Here is a 9,920-nt window from a genome sequence, read left to right on the forward strand (position 1 = left end):
AAAAAAAAAAAAAAAAAAAAAAAAAAGAAATAAAATTGGGCCGGGCATGGTATAATCATACCTATAATCCCAAAACTTTGGGAGGACTATTGCTTGAACCCAGGAGTTCAAGATCATCCTGGGCAACATGGCAAAACCCCATCTCTACAAAAATACAAAAAATGAGCTGGCCGTGGCAGCGCACAGCTGTAGTTCCAGCTACTGACAAGGCTGAGGTGGGAGGATCACCTGAGCCCGGGGGTTTGAGGCTGCAGTGAGCCGTGATTGTGCTACTGCACTCCAGCCTGGGTGACAGAGTGAGACCCTGCCTCAAAACATAAAATTAAATTAACAACATGAGGCTGTCTCTGTCGTCAGCAGGTGTGAAATACAATTGAAAAGAAAGTATCTTTCTCACTGTGAATCAGGATTGTGAAATACTCAGTCCACACACCTCCTAAGTCTTTCTCTCTCATGAGAAATTTCTGACTTGGAGAGTCCTTTGCAAGGACTGGAACAACCAGGAAGTCAAGTCAAGGGAAAGAATAGCAAGTGGGTGAGGTATGGCATGATTGGTGCTAGGGCCACCTTGAGGACTCAGTCAGGGACAGTGAGTGGGAAGGGGGAAAGGCATCCACCAGACCTAACCCCACTCATGTCCTGCCCCCTCCTGTGATCCTAGTTGCTAGACCTGATGCACACCCTGCACACGCGGGCAGCCTCTATCTACAGCTCATGGGCGGAGGAGCAACGCCACCTGCAGACAGATGGCCAGAAGATCGAAGCTGATTCTCGCACCCTCTGGGCCCACTGCTGGTGCCCTTTACTGCAGGGTAAACCAGGAGGGGCAGAGGTAGGGAGTTTGGGGAGCATCAGGATCAAGATGCCTGAAGGATCCTGACCCTGCTCTTGCTCTCAGGTATTGCCTGCCTGTGCTGCGATGCCCGGCGCCAGGTACGGATGCAGGCACTGACCTATCTGCAGCGAGCACTACTTGTACATGATCTGCAAAAGCTAGATGCCCTGGAATGGGAGTCCTGTTTTAACAAGGTGAGACTTCCTACTGGTCTTAAGATAAAGTTCAGATCCTAAGAAAAGGAAAGCCAGGCAGCCTGAAGAGCCCCTAATGTGAGTCTTCAGCCTGCATCATACCTTCCCTTCTGTTCTGTGCCCATCCAGTTCCTGGCTTCCTTGGGGCAAGGCTGCCTAGCTGACCCTCGTAGGGAGACATTGCACATTTACCCCCACCAGGTGCTGTTTCCTCTACTTACCAAGCTCTTGGAGAACATCAGCCCTGCAGATGTGGGCGGGATGGAGGAGACCCGGATGAGGGCTTCCACACTGCTCTCTAAGGTACTGCTCACCACCCTACACCCACCCTCTCTCCCATACCTGCCTTTTCGCAAGGAGGGAAACCAGGGCTTCTGGCAGGACCTAAGATTCATTGTAGGTGCTCACAACCCCCCAGCTATGGACACTAGGCCGGACCTGGGGACCCGAGAGGATTCTGAATCTTAGATCAGAGATTCCTCTATCTCTGATCTAAGATTCTCAGCCTCAGAGAGGGGTCCAGAGGCTCCTACAGTCCCCTCAGCTGAAGGGGGCTGGTGGGCCGTAGGTCTTCCTGCAGCACCTGTCTCCACTGCTGTCGCTCTCTACCTTTGCGGCCCTCTGGCTCACCATCTTGGACTTCATGGACAAGTACATGCACGCAGGCTCCAGCGACTTACTGGTATGTTCCACCTCAGCTCGGCTGCCTGCCTCCTGTCCCACCTGCTGGAAGGACTTGCCCTTTCCCCCTTGGTAGCTACCTCCCTTTACCATACTCTCCCATGCCCTCTTTCCTATTCTCATGGTCCCACTGCCACCTGCAGTCAGAGGCGATCCCTGAGTCTCTGAAGAACATGCTTCTGGTGATGGACACAGCGGAGATTTTCCACAGTGCAGATGCACGGGGAGGTGGCCCCTCAGCCCTCTGGGAGATCACCTGGGAGCGCATTGACTGTTTTCTGCCTCACCTACGAGATGAACTCTTCAAGCAGACCGTCATCCAGGGTAGGGGGCTCAGCCCAGCTTTATCAAAAAGAGTCCCCTGCCTGGGCGCAATAGCTTACACCTGTAATCCCAGCACTTTGGGAGGCCGAGGTGGGTGGATTACCTGAGGGCAGGAATTTGAGACCAGCCTGACCAACATAGTGAAACCCCATGTCTATGAAAAATACAAAAATTAGCCAGGTGTGATGGTGGGTGCCTGTAGTCCCAGCTACTCAGGAAGCTGAAACAGGAGAATCGCTTGGACCCGGGAAGTGGAGGTTTCAGTGAGCCGAGATCACAGCCTGAGCGACAGAACGAGATTCTGTTTCAAAAAAACCAGAGAGTCCCCAAAGCTGAATTTATTGTCTGTGCCCTGGGTGGGTAGAAAGGCTATTGGGTAGCTAGGGCTCTGCTGGAAAGAAAGCACTAAGAAGTGCCATTTCGATTCTCTACCATCTCCAGACCCCATGCCCATGGAGCCTCATGGCCCAAAGCCTCTCGCCTCAGCCCACCTGACTTCTGCTACTGGTGATACCAGGACACCTGGACATCCACCTCCCCCAGAGATTCCATCTGAGCTGGGGGCCTGTGGTGAGTCTCTCTGGGCTAGCCTGATAGGCACTGAGTAGCAAGCAGGGGGCCTAAGAGGAGGCCCAAGGGGGCATGGGAATGCTGCTGAGCAGGGGCTGTGAGCCGAGGGAAGGAGGCCACTAGAGAGTCCTGTTGCCGCTCTTCCCATGACAAATGGCAGGACCATAAGCTATGAGAACTATGCAGTCTTCAGGCTTGGGAAGAGAAAGCTGGATCAGGGACTTGGAATGAATTTTCAGAGGTTTCCTTTCAGAGATTCGAGTAGAGAGTAACCTGAAGGCCAGGTGCAGTGGCTCATACCTGTAATCCCAGCACTTTGGGAGGCTGAGGAGGGCAGATCACCTGAGGTCAGGAGTTTGAAACCAGCCTGGCCAACATGGTGAAACCCCGCCTGTACCAAAAAAAATACAAAACTTAGCTGGGCGTGGTGGTGCACACCTATAATCCCAGCTACTGGGGAGGCTGAGGTGGAGGTATCACTTGAACCCGGGAGGCAGAGGTTGCAGTGAGCTGAGATCGTGCCACTGCACTCCAGCCTGGGTGACAGAGTGAGACCCTGTTGCACCAAAAAAAAAAAAAAAACAAAAAGTAGCCTTGCAAAGGTGGTAGAAGGTAGATATAAGGTAGCTGAACATTGAAATGAGTTTTGAGGGGAGACTCCCAACTTTTTAGGCTGGTGGAGGGCGGGGCGTGTTGTTTACAGGAACAAGGAGGAACAAAGATTCTATAAGCAGCCAGCTGGGCAATGTGAGAGTTGTCTTGTGCCAATAAGGGAATCTGACTGTAGCCACCTTGCTTTCCCTACAGACTTTGAGAAGCCCGAGGGCCCCCGAGCCGCCAGCAGCAGCTCCCCAGGATCACCAGTAGCCTCAAGCCCCAGCAGGCTGAGCCCCACCCCTGATGGGCCTCCACCTCTGGCTCAGCCCCCACTGATCCTGCAGCCCCTGGCCTCCCCACTGCAGGTGGGCGTGCCACCCATGACTCTGCCCATCATCCTCAACCCTGCGCTCATCGAGGCCACCTCACCAGTGCCCCTCCTGGCCACACCCCGCCCCACAGATCCCATACCCACCTCTGAGGTCAACTAAGGCAGGTCACTCAGAGATCAGGACCAGTGCTTCCCACCAGGCTTTCCTTGACCCCACTTCTGGCTGTCCTGCGGGCCACAGGCTCTTCAGGCCAAGTCAGAGCTGCTGTTGCTGCCACTTGGATGGGGACCTGAAAAAGAGAACGTTGATAGCCCCAGCTAAGACCCCCAATCAGCTGTGGGACCTTTTTCCTCCTCTGTGCTCCATTCCTGGAGGTTCAGCCTGGGAGTGCACTCAGCTGTCATCTGCAGCCTCTGCCTCCAGCCTGGCAGCTCTGGGAGAGGCATCCGTTTGCCAGCCCTGGAGTGCCTGCCCATGGTCAGGCATTGAGAACTAAGCCCAACCACTCTGCACTTTGTTTTCCACTCCCATTAGCCCTGGGCCACCTCCTCCAGTTCTTCCTCTTTTACTAATTAGTTGGTCAGTTTGGAGAGTTGACTGGCACCATGGAGGGTAGGCAGGTAGGGGCTGGGTGGGGGACTGCCCACAGGAGCATGTACATATGGAAAAACAGAACAACAATGGACTTTTTATGATATAATAAATGTCTTAGTACCAGCATCATTGTCTCTCCCTCCGGTTTCCTTCTTGAGCTTGTGGGTCAGGGCACCATGTTATCGGGCGTGCAGGGCTTGGGCTTGGTGTGAGCAGAGGCTGAGCCTACCTACCACCACCACCCCCTCCCCAACCCCGCTAGATGCTAGGCCTGGGGTCAGGATTCCTTCACCACTGCTGACCCCTGCCCTGCCACAGGGTGCACCCTTGTCATCACAGGTGTGCCCCGGGGCTTGGGCAGTGGCTCGGACAATTGTCATCTTCCCTAACTGTTCCAAGGGAGACACGAGACAACCTGTCCTGGGTGATAGGGAATAGGAGTGAGGGCTGAGCTGTAGTTATTCGTAAGTCTTCTCTCAGACACGTCTCACCATCCAAGAGCGCAAAACAGCCCTTGGGGTTTCAGATGAGCCCGAGAGTTCGAGGCTGCAGTGAGCTATGATTGTGCCACTGTACTTGAGCCCCCCCCCGTCATCCAGGCTGGAATACAGTGGCACAATCATAGCTCACTGCAGCCTCAAACTCAGGTTCAAGCAATCCTCTCACATCAGCCTCCCAAGTATCTGAGACTAAGGTGCGCACCCCTACACTTGGCTAGTTTTTTGTGTATTTTTTGTAAAGACGGGGTCTCACCATGTTGCCCAGACTGGTCTTAAACTCCTGGGCTGAAATGATCTTCCTGCCTCGGCCTCCCAAAGTGCTGGGATTACAGGCGTGAGCCACTGCACCCAGCCCTGGGAAGGATATCTTGCCCACAGCTGCAGTCATGGGTTTGGGGCCCAGGGCATTCATTTTGACCCCAAACTGAAGAGGGGTAACTTTTCCCGGCCCCACAAACCTCAGACCTCACTCACTGCAGCATGATTACAGGATCCCCTCTCCTCCTTTCCCTTGGATCAGGGTAATACAGGTGGGCGTGTGTATGGGCAGGCTGTGTGGCTCCTGCAGGGTGGAGGTGCTATGGGTGTGTGATACTGTGAAATAGATATTTGGTCTTCACCCTGTTTCCTGGCATAACTCTTAAAATCCTTAAAATCTCCAAAGTGATGTCCTTTGATATATGATTGACTGACAGCTGGCAGTCCCTATGTAGCTTCTGGATGGGGGCTGGTCACCAAAGCAGAATTAAAGGGTTGGAACTTTCAGCCTCAGCCCCCAACCTCCAGGGAGGGAAGAGGTACTGAAGGTTAAGTTGATCACCAGTGTCCAGTGGTTTAATCAACCGTGCCTATGTAATGAAGCTTCCCTAAAAACCCAAAAGGGCAGGGTTTGGAGAGCTTCCAGATAGCTGAACATGTGGAGGCTTACAGGAAGGTAAACAAGAGTGCATCCTGTGCCCAGAGGGTGGCGCACCACAGCTCCATGTGGACATCACTCCCAGGCTCTGGACCCTTTCAGACCTCACCCTATGTATGTCTTCATGGCTGGTTATTTGTATCCTTTATAATATTCCCTGTAGTAAACTGGTAAGTGTGTTTCCTTGAGTTCTGTGAGCTGCTCTAGCAAACTAGTTGAACCCAAACGCAAGAAGGGGGTCATGTGCAGCACAATTTATAGCTGGTCAGTAAGAAATACAGGAAAAACCACTTGGGACTTAACAATTGGCATCAGAAGTGGAGGCAATGACTGGGCACCATGGCACATGCCTGTAATCCCAGCACTTTCAGAGGCGAGGCAGAAGGATCCCTTGAGGCCAAGGGTTCAAAACCAGCCTGTGCAACATAGCGAGACCCTGTCTCTATTTAAAAAAAAAAAAAAAGGCATTTTTTTAAAGAAGTAGAGTACAGTCTTGGGGAATGAGCCCTCAACCTATGAGACCTGGCACTATTTCCAATTAGATAGCGTCAGAATTGAATTGGAGGCCACCCAGCTGGTGTCCACTATAGAGCTGATTGCTTGCCTGGTGTGTGGGGGTTTTCCCACACACACACGTTTGGTCACAGAAGTCTTCTGTGTTGATTGTTTTTGAGTGAGAAAATAGAAACACTTTGAATGTGTTTTCCCCTCCCATGGTGGGAAACAAAATTCTGGTTAGTAAGCTTTCCCAAGTGAAGCATCCACATCATCTTGGCTTCCTCCTCCACAATGGTGCCTTCCCTTCCCTGGGGCACAGAGAACAGTGTGGCCCTGTTGTACTTCCAGCTGGCCTCCATTACGGAGAGTTAAGGGCACTCACCCCCTGCACTGGGGCCCAGCTGGCGGTATGATTCTCCAGCACCAGGCTTCCCTTTGCTCAGCATATCCACATGACTGGGCATTTGGACCTGTGCAGCACCTCCCTCAGTGTAGAAAAAGGCACCTCAGAAGTGGGAATAACCTGATGTGGAAAAATACTGATATGAAACCGGAAGCTCTTAGGCTAATTTCTCCCTCTTCCTTCTTCCTCAAGTCCAGGCCATGCCTGATTTGCATGCTAACCAGAAGCCTTGGCCAACCCTGCCCCTGGGAAAATTAGGAGGGGCAGAGAGCCCTGTGTGTGTGCAGAAAAGCCTGCAACTACAGCCAGCTAGATGCTGGGGCATTTGGCTTCAACTATGGTGTCTCTGTTCTCCCATCTGAGCCCCACAAGCTCTGCCTTTAGAAGCTTCCATGTGTTTCCCTATGGGAGAAATAGTGTTGACTGCTGCAAATAAGTCTGAAGGCCACCCTATGAACAAAGAAATAGGACAGCTCTAATGTCCCTTATAAAACCTATCTCAAAAATTAGGAAAGAAGTGGGAACAGGAGTGGAGCAGGGTGCAGTGGCTCACGCCTGTAATCCTAGCACTTTGGGAGGCTGAGGCAGGAGGACTGCTTGCCCAGGAGTTCAAGACCATGCACCTGTGGCCACGCTACTCAGGAGGCTGAGGCAGGAGGACTGCTTGAGCCTGGGAGGTCAAGGCTGCAGTGAGCTATGATGGTGCCACTGTACTCCAGCCTGGCAACCGAGCAAGACTCTGTCTCAGAGAAAAAAAAAAAAGGCTGGAGCAATTGCAAACTGGCCCACTCCCTGCTGGGAAGCAAAGAAAAACATTTGCTGGAAGTTGCATTCTGTTATTAAAAAGTAGCTGAGGCCAGGTGTGGTGGCTCACACCTGTAATCTCAGTACTTTGGGAGGCTGGGGCAGGAGGATCACTTGAGGCCAGGAGCTTGAGATCAGCCTGGGCAACATAGTGAGACCCCGTCTCTATTTTTTAAAAGATTTCAAAAATATATTTAAAAAACAGAAGACCAGCTGATATGCGTGATTTGTATTGTGGACAATATTGTCTCTCAAAAAGCAAAGGAAGCTGCAAGAGGAACTAATAAGTAAGCCTTAATTCTGACCAACAAAGAAGAATGGCTTGGTGATGTGGAAGTAACCAAATCTTGGGGGAAAGTAATAGCATACTCTAGAGGGAAATGCTGGTCTTAATGGACATCTCCCACCAGAAATCCAGGATGACAGATAAAGTCAGGAGGAAAGGTAGAGACGGTTCCATGACTTAAGACCCTAACATAGAGAACTGGCATTGCTAGAGCACCTATATGTGTCAGTATTGAGTGCCTTGCTCAAACATTTTATTTTTATTTAATGTGAGGAGGGGGATTTTGTGTTTTTTGGGCTTTGTTTTGTTTTTTTTTTTCTGAGACAGAGTCTCACTCTGTCACTCAGGCTAGAGTGCAGTGGTGCAATCTTGACTCACTGCAACCCCTGCCTCTTGGGTTCAAGCAATTTTTGTGCTTCAGCCTCCCAAGAAGCTGGGATTACAGGCATGCACCACCACAACTGGCTAATGTTTTTGTTTATTTGTTTTTAGACAGAGTCTCATTCTGTCACCAGGCTGGAGTGCAGTGGCATGATCTCGGCTCACTGCAACCTCCGCCTCCGGGTTCAAGCAATTTTCCTGCCTCAGCCTCCTGAGTAGCTGGGATTACAGGCGCATGCTATCATGCCGGACTAATTTTTGTATTTTTAGTAGAGACGTGGTTTCACCATGTTGATCAGGCTGGTCTCGAACTCCTGACCTCATGATCTGCCCGCCTCGGCCTCCCAAAGTGCTAGGATTACAGGCGTGAGCCACCGCACCTAGCACCTGGCTGATGTTTTGTACTTTTAGTAGAGATGGGGTTTCACCATGTTGGCCGGGCTGGTCTCAAACTCCTGGAACTCAGGTAACCCACCCACCTTGGCCTCCCAAAGTGCTGGGATTACAGGTGTGAGCCACTGCACCCGGCTGTTTTTGTTTTGTTATTTGAGACAGGATCTCCCCCTGTTGCCCAGGCTGGAGTGTAGTGGCACAATCACAGCTCACTGCCGCCTTGACCTCCCAGGCTCAAGTGATCCTCCCACCTCAACCTTCAAACAACATTTTAGAGGCATTTTCTGCACTTACAGATGAGGCTATATACAGGTTCAGAGGCCAAGTCATGGAATTTAGGGAGCTGGGAATCAAACCCAAGTCAGTGTCACTCTAAACCTCATGTTCTTTGATATGACACTTCTTCCATTCAGAAGTAGTGATGGTGAGGCCAGGTGCAGTGGCTCACACATGTAATCCCAGCACTTTGGGAGGCCGAGGTGGGCGGATCACAAGGTAAGGAGATCGAGACCATGCTGGCTAACACGGTGAAACCTATCTCTACTAAAAATACAAAAAAAAAATTAGCCAGGCATGGTGGCACACGCCTGTAGTCCCAGCTACTCGGGAGGCTGAGGCAGGAGAATCACTTGAACCTAGGAGGCGGAGTTGCAGTGAGCCAAGATTGTGCCACTGCACTCCAGCCTGGATGACAGTGTGAGCCTCTGTCTCAAAAAAAAAAAAAAAAAAAAATTAGCCAGGCGTGGTGGTGGGCACCTGTAATCTCATCTACTCGGGAGGCTGAGGCAGAAGAATCGCTTGAACCTGGGAGGCACAGGTTTCAGTGAGCCAAGATGGCACCACCGCACTCCAGCCTGGGCAAGAGTGTGAGACTGTGTCTCAAAAATAATAAATAAATAAATAAATGTAGTGGTGGTGGTATAGTAACCCTCCAAAGCTAAACACATTTTCTATAGCTTCTCATGTGAAATAAAAGGCTAAGCACCTGAGGAAACAGGTTATTACCTAGTGAGCTCAGAGTTTAGTAAAGTTTATAAAAACTGGAAACAGATGCCCACGACCAAGAAAAATATGTGAATTTTCTACGCACATAATGATATGAGAAAGAACAAAACATAGAATGAGCTACAATGGGCATTCCTCCCCACCCCACCACCAAATAGAAAAAAATACTAGGAACAACAAAAGTTGTGGTTATTGGAGCCATGGGTATTTACCTTTGTTGAGGGCTCACTGGTTGGAAGACAAGTGGCTGTGAATGAGCAGAGCCACTCAGCCCCAGGGCTCCCATTGAGAAGGAGCCTGTAATCCCAGCTACTCAGGAGGGTGAGGCAGGAGAATCGCTTGAACCCGGGAGGCAGAGGTTGCAGTGAGCTGAGATTGTGCCACTGCACTCTAGCCTGGGCAACAGAGCGAGACTGTCTCAAAAAAAAAAAAAAAAAAATAGACCGGGCACGGTGGCTCACGCCTGTAATCCCAGCATTTTGGGAGGCCGAGGCGGGCAGATCACAAGTTCAGGAGTTCAAGACCAGCCTAACCAACATGGTGAAACCCCTTCTCTACTAAAAATACAAAAATTAGCTGGGTGTGGTGGTGGGCGCCTGTAATCCCA

At 51.0% G+C, this 9,920-nt stretch overlaps 1 protein-coding gene across 3 annotated transcripts in view; it reads left to right on the forward strand.

Annotated features, from left to right (window-relative positions):
- Positions 1-4,256, forward strand: part of GBF1 (golgi brefeldin A resistant guanine nucleotide exchange factor 1) — a 131,078-nt gene extending 126,822 nt beyond the window's left edge. For all 3 annotated transcript variants that reach the window (XM_025395808.1, XM_025395807.1, XM_025395809.1), the window contains exons 34-40: positions 662-812; positions 899-1,029; positions 1,231-1,332; positions 1,598-1,711; positions 1,854-2,034; positions 2,476-2,604; positions 3,412-4,256. In XM_025395808.1, coding sequence (XP_025251593.1) covers positions 662-812; positions 899-1,029; positions 1,231-1,332; positions 1,598-1,711; positions 1,854-2,034; positions 2,476-2,604; positions 3,412-3,692 — 1,089 coding nt within the window. In that variant the 3' untranslated portion in view covers positions 3,693-4,256. The remainder of the gene's footprint in view (positions 1-661; positions 813-898; positions 1,030-1,230; positions 1,333-1,597; positions 1,712-1,853; positions 2,035-2,475; positions 2,605-3,411) is intronic.
- Positions 4,257-9,920: the final 5,664 nt, after the last annotated feature.

This window comes from Theropithecus gelada, chromosome 9, assembly GCF_003255815.1.
Source record: "Theropithecus gelada isolate Dixy chromosome 9, Tgel_1.0, whole genome shotgun sequence".
In the NCBI taxonomy this organism is placed as follows: domain Eukaryota; kingdom Metazoa; phylum Chordata; class Mammalia; order Primates; family Cercopithecidae; genus Theropithecus; species Theropithecus gelada.